This window comes from Callithrix jacchus, chromosome 11, assembly GCF_049354715.1.
Source record: "Callithrix jacchus isolate 240 chromosome 11, calJac240_pri, whole genome shotgun sequence".
NCBI classification, from domain to species: domain Eukaryota; kingdom Metazoa; phylum Chordata; class Mammalia; order Primates; family Cebidae; genus Callithrix; species Callithrix jacchus.
The window spans coordinates 62,305,035-62,322,591 of NC_133512.1; the positions used below are offsets into that span (position 1 = coordinate 62,305,035).

Sequence of the window (17,557 nt, forward strand, 5' to 3'; positions counted from 1 at the left end):
CAGGATGGAGAGACACAGCACAAGTGAGGGGTGAGTGCCTGCTGGCTCCTGTTCCAGTCTTTCTTCCTTGGCCTCACCTGAACTTTTACTATAATAATAGTCACCATTTATTAGGTGCCTCCTATGTGCAGAACATTTTACACACAGCAACCCTAATCCTTATAACACCCTTACAGATTCAATGATTGGGTCAAGATGTACATAACCTGCTCAAGGCCAGACAGCTAGTACATGGGAAAGGTGAGATTCACCCATCTCTGCTTATACCATGCTCTGCTTTAAGGTTCTCTGAGAACTCAGACAAGCCTCAGTTAACAGCACATAGGAGGAGCAAGGACCACTGGTCATCCTGCCAGCTGATCAGGAGGAAGGAAAGTTGTATTTGTTGAACACATACTATGTTTTAGAAATAGTACTAGGTGCTTTCACTTAGTACTTAATTCATTTATCCATTACTCATTTCTTCCTTACAATAACCTGGTAAGGGAGATGTTTTTATCCTCATTTTACATAGAAGGAAACAGGCCTACAGAAATGAGCACAGTGTCCAAATTCACATAGTTAATAAGATGTGAAGCTCTGAATTTAAAACTCCCTTGTTTTGAAGTCATGAAACTTACTGCTCTCCATTTTAGACACTTCCTTTTGGGAAGAGTGTGGAGGAATTAATCAAAAAGAACAAGAAAGTCATTCTCAAATAGGGGCTAGGAGTAGAGACAATTCAATAGAGAGAGAAGTCTTAGATGAGAGCAGTGAGTCAGTGCACTGGACTGGGACTCAGGAGTCTTCGCCTGGACTCCAGTTCCACAGGTGCAGCCTCAGGCAGGACTTCACCTCTCTGGGCATCAGTTTCTTCATATGTTAAATATATGGGGTTTTAATTAGGTGATCGCTAAAGGCCCCTCTGGCCCTAAAGCTCTGTGTCTCTAAGTGCTAAGAGGGCACTGACAGTTCCTCCTACCCAAGGAGCATAGTATGATGGTTCTGCTTGGAGCCAGCCCTGGCTGACTCTCGCTGTCCCTGGAGATGATTGGGTTCAGAGTCGCCCGCACCAGAACTGAGGATGCGGAAGCAAGAGAGTCGACTGCTCTCTCTAGGTCCTGGGCAGCCCAATTATTGTTGGGCGTCCGGAAACTGTCTCCCCTATGAGTTTAAAAAGAAAGCTGAGCGCCCAGGGGGTGTGACAGTCACCTGTGGGGGGCTTGGGTGGCTTTCTCTCTCTCTCTCCACCGCTCCCACCCCCGGCTCCAGGCTGATGGCCGCCTTATCGGCAGCAGCTGGCGCGCCCCGGCTGGGGCTGGCGGGTCGCCAGGGTGGGCGGCGGCCCCAGCAGGGCGCCGGGCCGCGAAGGCTGCAGGCTGGGCTCCTGGCCTGCGGAGCGAGCCCGGCGGGCGGCCGGAGCTGCTCCTGAGGGCCGGGGCCCTCGCCCTGGCTGCAGCGGGAGGCGTCTCTGAGGCCGGACGCGCGTGGGGGGGCGGGGGCGAGGCGGGGCGAGGCCTCGGCGAGCAAAGTCCAGGCCCCTCTGCTGCAGCGCCCGCGCGCCCAGAGGCTCTGCCAGACACGCGCGAGGTCCGAGGTGAGGAAGACCGGGGGGCGCCTGGCCGCGAGGGGACAACTGGAACGTGGGGCGCGGGGCGGGAGTGGCGGGACCTCCATCCAGAGTCCCCGGGCCCTGCGACCCGTGCGCCCGGCTGGACGCCCCGAGCCAGAGCGGGTGCACTTGGACCTGAGGCTGTGGTTTCTCCCCAGGCTGAGATGGATCCTGAGGCGGCAAGGAACGGAACAGCCCCGCGCCGTGGGAGAGAGGAGGGCGACTTTGAACTGGGCAGCAGCAGGTACATTCCCAGCAGCCACTGGCTTTTCCGTTACATGAGGATCAGCAGGGTCAAGTTCACCCTTGGAAAAAAGTTGTAAAAATCGGTTGATGCCTTTGAAGACCTTTGTTTTGGAGGCTTCTTTGAAGGGTCTTGCCCCCGGTTCTGACCTTGGAGCAAAAGTGTTAGGTGGTCTTAAAGAGTATCACTGAGGCTCCTTTTGGAACAGATTCAGGAAGAAAAGGCTGTCTTGAAAAGTGCTCCCTTCCCTTTGTGCAGGAGGGATTCAATGAATATCTGTGTTGCATACCATTCCTTGTATTATGTAATTCTTAAAACTTTTACAAATGGCTTTCATGTGCATCATCTAATTGTTCCAGCTTATAGGGTGTCAGACATCTGCTGTTGATGGCTGTGCTTTTTGAACAAGGGTAGTAAAGCAAAAACTCCCTCCCCTCCTGCCCATCTTGTTCTGTCTCTTGCTCTGAGTCTTACTCCTCCCCCTCCTCCCATTGCCAGGCTTGTTTGTATTTTCCTTTCTGGGAGGAGAGGTGGCAGGGGGACCTTAAGTACCTCCGAATCAGTTTTGCTCAAGTCCAAGGGGGAAACGGCTTCCTTTGCCTTAGTGTCTTTCTCAGTTCCCTGGCCCTTGTTAAGCTCACTTCACAGGCTTTATGAGCCAGGCAGAAGCTCTCAGTCAATGGCGTGTGTCTTTGTTTCCTCTTTCACTGTGGGAATAGTGAATCATTTTCCCCTTTAGCCTGAAATAGTTTATGAGGTTATTACAGTCTCTGAGTTCATGCCAGGCTACCCAGAAATAATTGACCTGTGTCAAGTGATCACCCAGAGGGACAAATTTATCAGTTTCTGTAGTTTGTCCTCAAGCTGCAAGGGGCTTGATTAGCTAACTGAAAACATGCCTATCTGATGCTTAAACTTAATGTGTTTGTTCAGTGACCTTGCTGTATTTCTTCTAAGTATCATGGTATTTTTTCATAGAAAATTTAGTTTTGCCATATAGAATTGGAAAAGTGATAGATGGTGTTACTTCCAATAGAAAAATATGATTTTCACCAGCTGGCTGTTTAGACTGGGATTGACTGTGAGTCTATTAATAGATGGCATTTTCATGAAGAAGGCTATTTATGTATCGCACTGGCTGAACATTTGATGCATGTACAAAGGAGCGATCCCTGCAAAAAGTGTAGTAACACTTCAGAACCCAGAAAAGTCCTCAGAGGGGAAGCCCACAGCTTCTGCTGGAAAGAAGAAAGGGGCTAAAAAGAGAAATACAGAAAGTTAACAATAAGTTAAGATGACAAGGTTAGGCCGGGCGCGGTGGCTCAAGCCTGTAATCCCAGCACTTTGGGAGGCCGAGGCGGGTGGATCACGAGGTCAACAGATCGAGACCATCCTGGTCAACATGGTGAAACCCCGTCTCTACTGAAAATTACAAAAAGTTAGCTGGGCACGGTGGCGCGTGCCTGTAATCCCAGCTACTCAGGAGGCTGAGGCAGGAGAATTGCCTGAACCCAGGGGGCGGAGGTTGCGGTGAGCCGAGATTGCGCCATTGCACTCCAGCCTGGGTAACAAGAGCGAAACTCCGTCTCAAAAAAAAATGACAAGGTTATGAAATCAAATGTCATGAGACTAATTTTTATAAAAGCAGACCAAAGATTATACATTTAAAGGAAGTTAAGCTTGCTTCAATCAAGTTAATTATATGCTTGTTCTAATCATGTTGCTATTACCTGTGACACATTCTTTTGAATATATTTGGGGCAGATGTTTGTCCAGTGATTTTAGTCAATACTTTATATAATTTGAAATTATCTTATGAGTAAAACTTTATCGTTTACCTGGATAAATGCATCATATATATGTAAAAATCATCATATACATAAAATCACCATATAGATAAATCATCATATACACACACACACACAGTCCCTCATGGAGTTTATATTATAGTATAGAAGACAGACATAATTAATGCAGATGCTAAATAAGTAAACTACAGCCAATGTTAGGAGGTAATGAATGCTATAGAAAAAAAATTAATATGGGTTAAGGAGATCAGGAGTGCAAGGTGGGGAGTACTTTGCAATTTTAAGTAGGGTGGTTAGAGTAGATCTTATTTTGAAGGCAATATTTGAGCAAAGAGTTGAAAGAAATGAGAGGAGACAGCTGTGTGGGAGAACATTCCTGGAAAAGGTAACTGACAATGCAAAGACCTTGAGTTCTGAGTTGGGCACATGTTTGGCAAGTTCATGGGAAAGCAGAGAGTCCAGGCTGGTTGGAGCAGAGTAAGCAGGTTTGGGAGTAGGGATGTGATCAGAGAGGAAATAAGGAAACAGATCGTGTAGGGCCTTAGAGGTTAATGCAAGGATTTTTTGGCTTTTATTGTAAGACAAAGGAAAGCCATTGTAGGTTTTTGAGGAAAGAAGTAATGTGTAGCTAGTGTTTTTAAATGATTCTCTGACTGCCAGTTGAAGACAGACTGAAGCGGCATAGGTGGAAGTAGAGAGACTAGGCTGGGGACAGCAATGAAAGTGATGAGAAGTGGTTGAATTCGAGATGTACTTTGAAGGTATCAGCAAGATTCCCTGATACCACTCCCCACAATCCTTCAGACGAATGGTCATTCCTAATTTTAAATCAACATGATTTTTTTTTTAATTTTAGAAAACGAATAATTTAATTGACTTAGCAGACACTGTTAACATACTTATCTTCCCTGTGTATGTGAGCTCTGTAAAGCAGGCAACCATTTCTTATGTATCCATATATCCTTATAGTACCTTGGACAGTTACTTTTGTACTTGCAATATTTGTTAAACTGAATAATTTTGACATTTCATGAATATCATTCTTATATTTGAAAATATTATAATAGTTGAATGTCATAACTAAACACATTTATGTTCAATTGACTGTAAAACATTTTATAACAGTTATCAATTCAAGCAATTATATTTTTTACAGCAACCAAAACAGGAAAAAAATGAAGAAAGTGAAATTGATTGGACCATTAACATTGGTAAGCTGTGAAATGTTTAATGTGAATAATCCTACCTTTTATTCAAATTTAAGTATCGAATCAATTACCTTTAGAGCAAATACTTTAAGATTGTCTAGCTAGGTGAGTTGACTCACATCTGTAATCCCAGCACTTTGGGAGACTGAGGTGGGAGGTTGCTTAAGCTTAAGAGTTTGAGACCACCCTGGACAACATAGTGAGATCTCATCCCTACAAAAAATAAATAAATAAAAATCTTAAAAAAATTAGCCAGGCATCGTGGCGTGAGCCTCTACTCCAAGCTACTTAGAAGGCTGAAGCAGGAAGATCGTAGGAGTCTGAGGCTGCAGTGAGCTATGATCACACCCCTGCACTCCAGCATGGGTGGCAGAGTGAGACCCTGTCTAAAAACAACAAAAACAACAAAAAAAAACTGTCTGCAGTCAGCAATAAATTGTTCTTGCTGCACCTGTGCTGTCTAGGTTTGGCTTACTATAGTCAATGACCCACATTCTCAAGATGGATGATGTTTTTAAAAAGTAGAGCAGGCTGGCCGTGACACAGGGCACAGCTAGCTGGTATGCAAGGAAAGTGAAAATGGGAACTGTGTTAGTAGCACAATGCAAACTCAACAATTTCAGGAAAATGCATTTCTGCATTTGCTTCACAAGGCCTCACCCCAAATTTAGCTTCAAATAAGCTTGTATATCAAGAAGATAATTGTTAACTACATTAATTTTAAATTAATTAAGGAATCTACATTCACATTTGGCTTCCAAAAAAATGTCTAAATAAGGGGTAACTATTAGGGATTCTGATTATGCCAAAACAGTTTTCAGTGCTTTTCTGCTGGTAGAAGACAAGACAATATTTTTGGAAGTAATCTCCTACTCTGGTTTTCATTTGAAGTATGTCTCACAGAGGCAGCGCAAGAAAGCCTTTGCCCATTTTTAGTCAATATGATGTGTTTCAAACAGTGCCAGCCATTATTTGATAGCAAAGAAGTTAGAATTAAGTGTCATGTCAGCTGAAATCCAACTTAGTAATTAAATGGATAAAGAGGCACCAAAACATCCACACTCTCAAACATTGCTGTGTACTTCTCATGTAACCACAAAGCTCCTATTCATTGTCTTCTCCCTCATTTTTTGTTTATTTGTTTGCTTAAAAAGGCTCAGTAAGGGCAATTAAAAAAAATTTAGTGCTTTGGTGAATAAAATGTTTACAAAATGAAAGCTGGTTTGAATGCATTGGTTTTAAATCTGCCGCCTACAGAAAATAAAATCCTACAAATCTTAATGTAGAAACAGAAATTTTCATTTGAATTTAAAAGTTTTAGCTTAAGTTAAATTTAATCTTTATTTCACCTCTTAATAGATATCTTAATAGATTTTTTTTTCTCCTGAAAGAGATTGAGGATAAAACTATGCTCTAACAGGAGTTAAAAATATATTATTTTGTGGAAAATCACTGAAAACAAATCTAGGTTTACTTAGGATGTTGCTGTGAAATTCACCTAATTTTAAATGTGTGCTTAGAGGCTGTAAAATTGTATTCAATTAATATGAAAAAATTTAAAATGCTTTTTAATGTTAACAACCTGACCCTGTGCTTTTAAACTGTGGCTGACAGACTCAAGTGTTCTATTTTCCTTTTCCCAGAACTGCTAAAAATGAACCTTTGGGACACTGGTCCCTTTGTAACAATTTTAGGGACCCACTCCATTGGCTCTTGACTTTACCTGCTCCAATGTTTTATTCCAGGCTTTCTCTGGCTTCTAACCCTTTGTCTCTTTTGGTTCTCTTGATTGCCCTGTGTGTTTGATGATGGAGTTTGTCCCTGAAACCTTGCCTGAACTTCTGGAACTCTTTGAGAATGGCTTGCACACACACCCACTTTCCACCATGTGCCTCTAACCTCAGCTTCACCCGGGGTATTGACCCAGTATGACTTAACTTCAGCCCTCAAAGGCTCCACCGAGCCAAGCCTGACTCATCACCCACTCCCAACAACTGTTCCTTGTCCCCAACGAGGGCTGGGGTGGGCTGGAATGGGCAGAGTAAAACATTTTAAAAGAGAGAAGAGAAACAGAAAAAGGACAGGAAGCTATAGAAATGAAAAGGTAAGAGGAGGAAAATGTAGTCTAGAAGGCAGAGGGGGAAAGAAGAAACAAAGAGAAAGAGAACCAAAAATGGGTCAATCAAAAACAGAGAGAAAAGGTGTGAAATGGGAGAGGACTAAAAAGACAGTAACAAAGTCCTTTGAAGTGTTAGGACACTGATCTGCTGGTTAGTTCTTGGGGGTTGTACACTTCACTGCGACAAGTGGTATGACCCTTCCCCTCTGCAGGCAGTACTATGTCCAAGATCCTCGGTGTGGTGCACCAGCACAGGCCTTCTCTCTCTCTAATATCCTCTCTCACACCTTGTACTGTGCCCTTCAGGAATTCCACTGCCAGCAGTTACTTAAGCATTCCGTGTAGTTTCTAGTTACCTTTTTGTTCTAAGCCTAAATTCTTCCTACTTCCTCTACACTTGCCAGTTCTTCTCCTGGGAACTCCCTCTTATCCTTCAGGGTTCTGCATACTTGGCAGGTGACACTGGTGAAAAATAATTTTTTTTAAAAAAAAGTTCTGCATAAGGATTTCCATGAGCAAGACTTCCCTAAAGTACATATATAGACACTGTAATGTCTGTTGTGCTTCACTACTGAATTGCCTTTTTATAGCTAACTCAAATCTTGTAAAGGGATCTCATATCAGACTCAGGGCATCTATTTTTCCCTATTTTAAATTCTCCCTCTGAAATATTCTGAATGCTTTTTCAAAGGATGTGGTGTGTTTGTGTGTCGTGTGTGGGGTGTGTGTGTGTGTGTATTTAAACTTAATATCTTTCCCTAGCTGTTCTTAATTTATTATCTCAGGAGCTCTGGGAGATCAAATAATATTTCTTAAGCCTTTATCCCTTCTGATTATATTCTAATTATTTGCTCAAATCAGATACCGATTAGACAGAATTAGATTGATTTCTTCACAGAATACAAAATAAACAGAATCATGAAATTAAACTGTTAATAATTTGAAGACCTCCTTTTCTAAGATATTTATTTGCAACTCTTAAAAAAAGTACTGACTTTAAATAGACATCCAAATAACACATAATTATGGAACAGGAGAAATTCCATTCCACAGCTAAGTATGATTTTATTTCCTTTTTTTAGTTTCGATACTCTGATTGGCAGGATAAATTGTTTATGTCCCTGGGTACCATCATGGCCATAGCTCATGGATCAGGTCTCCCCATCATGATGATAGTGTTTGGAGAGATGACTGATAAATTTGTTGATACTTCAGGAAACTTCTCCTTTCCAGGTGAGCATTTCTTTACCTTTTAAAAATAATCCATAGCATTTCTTTAACTGGGTAAAAGTTTTGGAGTTGATTTTGCTATTCATTATCATCTTGTTTAATGATTTGGATATCTGGATGACTCCAGATATCATAGAAGGAGTTGTACGATTCTCAGAAAATTGTTCAAATGCTCATTTAAATTTCAAGAAATACATGTATTATTGTTTGACTTTTAATACAAGTGAAGGAAACACACAGGAAGCTTCTAAATAAAGTAAGGAAGTCACTCTCCTTGGGAACAGTGGAAATGTAACAGGAGTATATCCATGCAGTATTCATCCCATTAATATGCTGTTGGTTTTCAAAACATATCAGTTAAACATGGCAGTACTTCTTAGCTGTGTTTAGCTTATAGATCTCTTTCTGGGTTTTCTTGTTTTCTCTCCCTTTCACCTAAAAAAAAATTATGCCCATTTTCTGTCTCTAATTTTGGATCAACCAGATTGACTGGCACTTGAGATGGCACTTCACTAAAGAATGAATGGATTCCATATGTCCCTTGGAATTCACCCAAAGGACTATAATTGCTGAAGAGCCAAAAGAGTCACATAAGTTAATGTTATCAATAAGAGGGGCCCTGACAATAGCATTAGAGTGGGGTTCCAATAGACATGGTTGTTTTCTTTTCTTTTATTTTCTTTTCTTTCTGAGGAAGAGCCTCGCTCTGTCACCAAGTGCCAGGCTGGAGTGCAGTGGCGCAATTTTGGCTCACTGCAATTTCCGCCTCCTGGGTTCAAGCAATTCTCCTGCCTCAGCCTCCCAAGTAGCTGGGACTACAGGCGCACACCACCAGGCCCAGCTAATTTTTGTATATTTTAGTAGAGACGGGGTTTCACCAGGTTGGCCAGGATGATCTCGATCTCTTGACCTCTTGATCTGCCCACCTCGGCCTCCCAAAGTGCTGGGATTACAGGCATGAGCGACCATGCCTGGTCGACACAGTTATTTTCATAGTAACAAAATTCAACATAGAAAGGAGGATTTTCATGCTTTCTGAGGGCTCATAGAAAGCTTTCATGCTTTCTGAGGGCTCTTTTCTCTAAGAGACCTTGTGGGGATGGGGCTGGAGAAGACTCAGTGAAACTTTGCTGTTGCACAGATGGTAGAATATTTTCAAAACACTGGTAAAGGAAAGGCAGCTTTCTTAGCAAAGATATCTAAGAAAAAATATACTATATAATTTAGATAACATTGAATAAGAATTTCCAGTGTTCACTGACTGAGAATTACATATTTAATTACTATTGTAGGCCTTACCTGTAATTTCCTAAGAACATAGGATTGCTTGATGAGTGCAACAGAATGTTCACATAAACGTTGATAAATATCAATGCCTTTTAAAAATCCAGTAAAAGCAGCTTTTGACTATTTAAAACAAACTCCTGTAAAAAAGTTTATTTATTCTCAAGTAATATTGTCTGAAAAAAAAACCTCTTCATAATAAAATTTTTCATTGTGCTTACCATGTGCTAGGTCCTATGCTGGGCACTTTACATACATTTTTTCACTTTACCTTCACAAGAACAATACTGCACAGCAGGTGATCTTACCTTCTGTGATAGATGATGAAACCAAGGCTTGGAGAGGGCAAATAACTTGTCCATAGTTACACTGCTGGTGAGCGTTAGGACAGAATTCAAACCCAGTCCTTCTGCCATCGAAACTATGCTCATTATCATCTATATTATAATATCAATATAGTCAGTCAGAAAAAAAAAGTGCTTGGGAAAGTTGTAAATGGATTGCTTATTTGTGACCAAAACTTTAACATAAACACTGTGAAGTTGTAGCAGGATAGATAGTTTTAAAAATCTAAAGAAATAGGAGAGGTAGGGATTTTCTATTTGTTTTCCTAGAAAATCTATAGATTTACAGCATATTAATTTCATATACAAATAGAGCAGAATGATGCCCATATTGAGACACCTCAGCTAAAAATTTATTTTTCATGGAATATTACACAGCCATTAAAAAATACAAAATCACCAGCTACTCGGGGGGCTAAAGCAGGAGAATTGCTTGAACCCAGGAGGCAGAGATTGTAGTGAGCTTAGATTGCACCACTGCACACTAAGCCTGTGTGACAGAGCAAGACTCTGTCTCAAAAACAAAAAACAAAATTGTGTTCTTTGCAGCAATATGGATGCAGCTGGAGGCAATTATGCTAAGCAAATTAACACAAGAACAGAAAACCAAATATTGCATATTCTCACTTAGAAGTGGGAGCTAAGCATTGGGTACACATGGACATAAAGATAAGAACAATGGACACTGAGATCTACTAGAGAGGAGAGGGAGGGGAACAAGGGTTGAAAAAACGAAGACTGGGTACTATGCTCACTACCTGGGTGACGGGATCATTCATATCCCAAACCTCAGCATCACACAATATGATTGTGTAACAGACCTGTGCATATACCCTCTGAATCTAAAATAAAACTTGAAATTATTTTAAAAAGAAAAGTAAAAAGAAATGCAGACTCCTGGGCCACATCCTGGACCTACTGAATTAGCAATAGTATTTCAGCAAGACCTTTCCCCCCTCCACAGTGAATCAGAGAGGCATTTATGCACATTAATGCTCAAGGATCTATTAAGTGGTCTGATCTTCCAGATGCAAATCTGGGCTTCCCATTCAGCCCTTTGGTCTTAGTAGCAGGACAATGACTCTAGAGGAACTTACACCACCTGCCCTTGATTTTCATCTTCTTTTACCTGGGGAAAAAAAAAGAAACTGCAAAGATGCTACTCCAGCTCCTGAATTGTCAGCATCATCTCTCCACTGCCTCTACTTTGAAATTATCTTTGGGTTTCACATTGCCTGATTTTAAACCACAAACAACCATTTATTAGAGCAACAATAGAATATTTTTGTGGAATAAGAGATCCAGCTTTATCTGTTCATGTATGGTCTAGCACCTCCTTTCAAGTGTTGCAGATATTCTCTCTCGGTGACTCACACTAGCCTTCCAGTGAAGCACTTGTATGTCTATAAAATATCGGTGAAATTATGCAGAGAATCCAATGATTACTTCTAGGGGAAGAAAGTGAGTGGCTTTGAATATGGGTGAGTGTGATGTCTCCCTGTATTCTTACTTGTAACTGTTGCTATATAAACCTTTACCAATAAAACATAAATTTAAAGTAAAAAAATTTTTTTTAAATGGCTTCTACACAGGGTTAAAAAATCCAGTTAACAGATGGTTGGAAAAATAAAATATGGTAGATACATACAATGGAATATTATTCAGCCTTTTGAAAGGAAATAACTTCTGACATATGCTACATCATGGATGAACCTTGATGATATAATGCTAAATGAAATGAGCCACTCAAAAAAAGATAAATACTGTTTGATTCTACTTTTTTGAGGTATCTAAAGCAAAATTCATAGAAATGCAAGTGAAATGGTGGTCAGTAGGGATTGTGGGGAGGGGCAGTGGGGAGTTGTTTAATGGTTATAGAGTTTCAATTTTGCAAGATGGAAAAGTTCTGGAGGTTTGTTGGACAGCAGTGTGACTATCCTTAACACTACTGAACTATACACTTAAAAATAGTTAAGATGGTTAATTTTATGTAGCATGTATTTTATCACAATTAAAAATTTTAAAGTCATATTAAAACAATGCAACTCACTTATCACAGATGATTTATCTTTTGGACCAACTTCATTAGTTCTGTTTTTGTTTTTACTAATACCAGAATCATTCCCAACCTTATTTATTTGGAGCAGTTTGCTTGTTTTTGTTTTTATTTTTTTTAACTTGTACCTAATTATGAAACCAAATGGCTTTGAAACTGGGCATGGAAGAGAGGTGCCATGGGCTGAGCCTATGGCCAAATTAAAGGTCTCTCTGGGAAACGGCACAAGCAAGTCACTTACAGACCTGTAGTTGCCACAGTGATAAACTCGCAAGAGTTGCCAACTTTGTTTCGGTAGCCTCTGAATTATAAACACCCCTGTTATGACACTTGGTACCCTATAGCCATGTTTTTCATTAGGCTTATTGGCTGTCATGGGATTTAGAATGGGACATTCCTCAAATGTTATGAGTTGCCGACATCCACTCTTTGGTCATTTGTAAAAGTAATATTCTCATACCTCTTTGGAGACAATGAAATCTTTAAAGGACACTCACTCTAAATCTAGACCGCTCATTGATGTGAGAGTTATAGAGTTTAGCAAAAATCACAGGGGTTGGGAGCAGATAGAGTGAGTACTTAGCTGAGGTTCCAGCTCATCTCATATAGATGTTTACTTAGTCTATTGTTTAGAATTGTTAGATGCTTGGACAACCAGACTTAATAGGAGCCAAACGAAGAAAAAAAGGTTTAAATTACAAGAGGGTCTGACAATGACTTATTGTGAGCAAAGCCTGTCCTTTTCAACAGAATAAAGCTTCTTCATGACAGGGTTGTTCCCTCACAATGAGTCAGTTGTGCAGAAACTATGCACATGATATTCTGCGTCCAAAACATTAAGGACAGAGTCAGAGAAAACCGGTTTTTTTTTCTGCAGAGTATCAAGGACTTGACATCTTTTATGCTAAGTCTCTGTGACTACAGTAGTCTAGAAAATTCCATGAGGAAATAGCTGCACCCTGATTGTCCTTGCATTGCCTCTTGGTTGAGGGAAAAAAGGCATTTTGAGCCCCAAGGTACCTTCATTAACTGTCCATAGTGCCTAGGGTGCCTGAACAAACACCAGGTCTTTATTTTATGATGAATAGTTCTGTTTGGTAGAAGAAGTCCTAGGCAACATTTAAAATTAACTAAAAGCATATAATTGGATTGTTTGTAACACAAAGAAAGGATAAATGCTTGAGGTGATGGATACCTCTCTTTCTTCCCCTTCAAAAAAAGAAGTCCTGAGCAGAATTAAGGAAAGCGGTCATTGATTTCTTTGAGACTCAAAAGGGAAAATAAAGCCTATGTTTCCCTATCTAATCCTTAATGTATACACTGCTTATTCACCCATGAGCTGTGTGACCTGACCATGAGCAAGTCTCTTAACCTCTATAATCCTTACTTGTCTCACCTTTGAAAGGTAAGCATAAATTTACTGATAGAATTAAATGAGATGATTTGTGTAAAGTGGAACATAGTAAATGATCAATAAATATTAACTAAAAGAACTTGGAAATGAAACAACTAACTCTGTTTCTTCATTTATAAAATGGATAAGATATATAGGTGCTTTCTAAAATGAATAGGCACCTTCAGGAGTTTCCTAGTTCCTTACTATGGGAGGCATTCAGGTGGACTGGGGTATAAGTTCTCCATCCTGGCATATTAGAATCAACTGGGGCACTTTTTCTTTTTTGAGACGGTCTCACTCTGTCGCCCAGGCTGGAGTGCAGTGATGTGATCATAGCTCACTCCAGCCTTGAACTCCTGGACTCAACTGATCCTCCTGCCTCAACCTTCTGAGTAGCTAGAACTATAGGCACTTGCCGCCATGACTGGCTAATGTTTTCTAGAGGCGGGTTTCACCACGTTGCCCAGGCTGGTCTCAAACTCCTGACCTCAAGTGATCCTCCCGCCTCAGCCTCCCAAAGTGCTTCAATTAAGGTGAGAGCCACTGGGTCTGGTGGGGGGTACTTTTTAAAAATGTGATGTTCTGGACTCAACCAGAGATTCTGGCTGCATTTGGCTTGAGTGGAGCCTGGGCATCTGTAATTCTAAAGCTCCCCATGTAATTTGAATGCAGAGACAGTGTTAAGAACCACCATGCCAAGTGACCATGTAGACATTGTTTATGAGACTGAAGCAGAATAGGAAGAATCTGACAAGATCAGGACTAGGCCCTTATCAGATCTAGCATGCCATGACTCTTTAGGCAACACATCAACAGACATTTAGTTCACCTTTGTTCCAGGCAACAGAAACTCTGAGTTTCTGGGAAGCTCTGGGGCTTCTCAGGTTACTAACCTAGCACTAGATTTCCATTCTTGGGACTCTGAGAAAGGAGCGGGTCCAATCTGAAATGTTCATAGATTCTTTCCTAGGAGGGAGAGTCACATCTGCTTGGGCCTTCCGGTGAAGCTTCAGGAAGCTTTTACTCAATGTGGGAAGGTGAATGGGGAGCAGATGTGTCACATGGAGAGAGAGGGAGCAGAAGGGAGAGGCTAGGCTTTTTTAAACAATCAGCTCTCACATGAACTAACAGAGTAAGAACTCGCTCATTATCTCAGGGAGGGCACCAAGCCATTCATGTGGGATGTGTCCCCATGACCCAAACACCTCCCATCAGGCCCCACCTCCAACATTGAGGATCACATTTCAACATGAGATTTGGAGGGAACAAACATCCAAACTATATCAGTATCCTTACTGAGAGAATTTAAAAGTTTGAGGTAGGTGTTGAAAGAGAGAACAGCTTATTTAAGATTTCACCCAATTTTTGAATTCAAAGAAATAAAAAAACAATGATTTTTACAATGATTTTAGAATAGCTTGTCTGCCTCTAGTTTCAAACACCATTCCAATCTGCCCTATTTAAAACTTCAGGATGGAAATGAACACACAGAAATGAACTGATAAGAAGAAAAGTAAAATAGGGTATGAATCTCCAAGGTTCTGATAGGTTATAAAGATCTAGATTAATAATCAGAAATTTCACTGTGAATATCAGTAGACATTTTTAATCCTGGGGGAAAGATTATGCCACAGTGGGGGCCAGATGCCAGATCCTGACAGTAGTTTGAGTTTTAAATAAACTTCGACCTTCTCTTGCCTTGGAAAAAGATAAGAAGGATACACAGCACCATGAAAATATGACCCCTGGGCTATTTACACATGGTGAAAGAACACAGAGACCAGTTTCTCTGCTAGGACCATGGCAAATGAGAAATATGTACCTTGATGTGTTTTCTAACAATGTTGTGGGGATATTTTATCCTATTATTTTGTGAATGCAGTAGATGTAGGCTGTTTATTTTTTCATCTGTGTTTTCTAAAAAGTAAAAATAAGTCATTATCACATGAATAAATCAATATAGTATAGTGTTATGACCATAGGCCAAATTGCCTGGGCAGGCTTTCAGCTCTGCCACTTACTAGCTCTATGACATCGAGAAAGTTACTTTAGTTATCTGTGCCTCCATTTCCTCTTCTATAAAATGGGGGTTTGTAAAATAGTCTTACCTTGTAATTAAATGAATTAACACACCTAAAGTATTCAGAACAGTGCCTACTATTTAATAAATCTCAATGAACATTAGCTATTATTAAAACATGAAAATCAGGAAAGGTACATTGACATTTTATCAAATTAGCTCAAATTAACAGATAATAGATTTCCTTCTAATTAATACTGCTTCAAAAATACTAGAATACAGCAGTGCTGGTAAACAAGGGGTGGAATGCAGGATATTCACTAATTGCCAGTGATCACTGACTTGCCTTTGAGCAACTCAGTTATCTTCCCTGTCTAATTTTTTTCTCCTGTGGAATGGATGTAACTTAGCCTTTCCCTTACTTATGTCATACAAGACATGTAAAGAAAAACACAGATATAAAAATAAAATTTATTGAAATATCTGTAAAGTGCTTTGAGCCACAAAAGAAAAAATGGCCTCTTAAATCCTGTTTTTTATTTTATCTATTTCTTATTCCCTCTTCTGTCATCTGTGTGTTTTGTGGCTTCCTTGTCTCTTCAGTGGCTCCGCTGTGCTTCCTTAGAAGGCTGCTTTGCCAAAGGCTGAGACCACGAGGATGGGGAAAGATTTGGGAGGGCTTATCTTCTCCTGTCTTGGCCCTTAGTGTCTGGTACCTAAACCCTTAGGCTCTTTACTTGAGTAAAGTGAAAAGAATGCACTTGAGTGTGTGCAAAGAAAAGAATGTTTTTAAAGAGAACCTTAACGGCAACATCTTCTAGCTTTCATATGTTTAAATTAATGTATTTTTAAAACCTGGCAATGCCTATGACTAGCTTGATCTTTTAACATGTTTTGTTTTATTTAGTGAACTTTTCGTTGTCGCTGCTAAATCCAGGCAAAATTCTGGAAGAAGAAATGACTAGGTAATTTATATATATGGTGTACCTTTCTTTTAAAAGTTTCAAATTACGGAGTTGTAAGAATATAAATATAAAATGTGTACTCTTTACCCAGATTCACCTATTATTATAATGTTTGCTCACAACTCCCAATTTAAAGTAAGCTGCACATATCATGGCCCTTTTCTGCAGTGTGGCTCCTAAGAATAAGAATATTTTCTCATGTAATCACAGTACAGCTATGAGCTTAAATAACTTTTAATACTTTTATCTAATATAACATCTGTGTTTCAATTTTGTCATTTGCTCCAATAATGTCATTAATGACATTTTCTCCTCCTTCTAGTTTCTCAATAGATATCTCTATGCCCTGTAAGCATGATGTTTGTATGTCTACACAGCAAAGTTGCTGATTGTAGTGACTGCTATCTATATGCTAAAGGAGACCTCAAAGGTGACTATCTGGAAGCAGTTTGTAAAATTAGATAATAAAAATTTGAAAGTATTGAAATGTACTTATTATTTTTTATACTAACTTTCTACTAATTTGGTAAAATCTTAGTTTAAATTAGTTTAAATTCATGACATTTTAGCATATTATTTTAAAATTTTTCAAATTCTGACAAATAGGAAGGAAGTTTTTTGGTTCTTTTTATAAAGACTGTGGAAAAACAATATGGAAAGGACTATTTCACATGTTCAGTCTGATTATTCCTATATTTGCAATATGTAAATATTAGTGAACTTTTCAGTACAATAAGATATACCAGTCTAGAATATAATTATGAGAGGAGTTAAATTATATCCACAAATTATCAATATCATTTAAAAGTGAATCATTAACTTTTTTTGCAGTTAACAACAAAAATTTATCCATTTTCTTTGGCTAACAGTTCAAGTAAACAGATTTGCCATCATGGAACTTATTATTTTATAATTTAAGAAAAAAAAATAATGTCTGTTTGTTATAATGTCCTGTACAGTTTTTGTTATTAGTTTAATAAATTGACTAATTTCCAATTCTGAAAATTTCTCCTAAAAGAGATGAATAAAGGATGGTAGGCCTGGTGCTGTGGCTCACACCTGTAATCCCAGCACTTTGGGAGACTGAGGTGGTTGGGTCACCTGAGGTCAGGAGTTTGACACCAGCCTGGCCAAAAGGGTGAAACTCCGTCTCTACTAAAAATACAAAAATTAGCTGGGCATGGTGATGTGTGCCTATAATCCCAGCTACTCAGGAGGCTGAAGCAGGAGAACCACTTGAATCCAGGAGGTGGAGGTTGCAGTGAGCTGAGATGGTGCCACTGCACTCCAGC

The 17,557-nt window shown here is 39.8% G+C and overlaps 1 protein-coding gene across 7 annotated transcripts in view; it reads left to right on the forward strand.

Moving 5' to 3' along the window:
- Nucleotides 1–1,331: 1,331 nt before the first annotated feature.
- Nucleotides 1,332–17,557, forward strand: part of ABCB4 (ATP binding cassette subfamily B member 4) — a 67,809-nt gene continuing 51,583 nt past the window's right edge. For 6 of the 7 annotated variants that reach the window (XM_003733599.5, XM_054237820.2, XM_078342956.1 and 3 more), the window contains exons 1-5: nucleotides 1,332–1,576; nucleotides 1,750–1,835; nucleotides 4,800–4,854; nucleotides 8,053–8,203; nucleotides 16,208–16,265. In XM_003733599.5, coding sequence (XP_003733647.3) covers nucleotides 1,756–1,835; nucleotides 4,800–4,854; nucleotides 8,053–8,203; nucleotides 16,208–16,265 — 344 coding nt within the window. In that variant the 5' untranslated portion in view covers nucleotides 1,332–1,576; nucleotides 1,750–1,755. The remainder of the gene's footprint in view (nucleotides 1,577–1,749; nucleotides 1,836–4,799; nucleotides 4,855–8,052; nucleotides 8,204–16,207; nucleotides 16,266–17,557) is intronic. The other variant, XM_035253930.3, reaches the window with a different exon arrangement.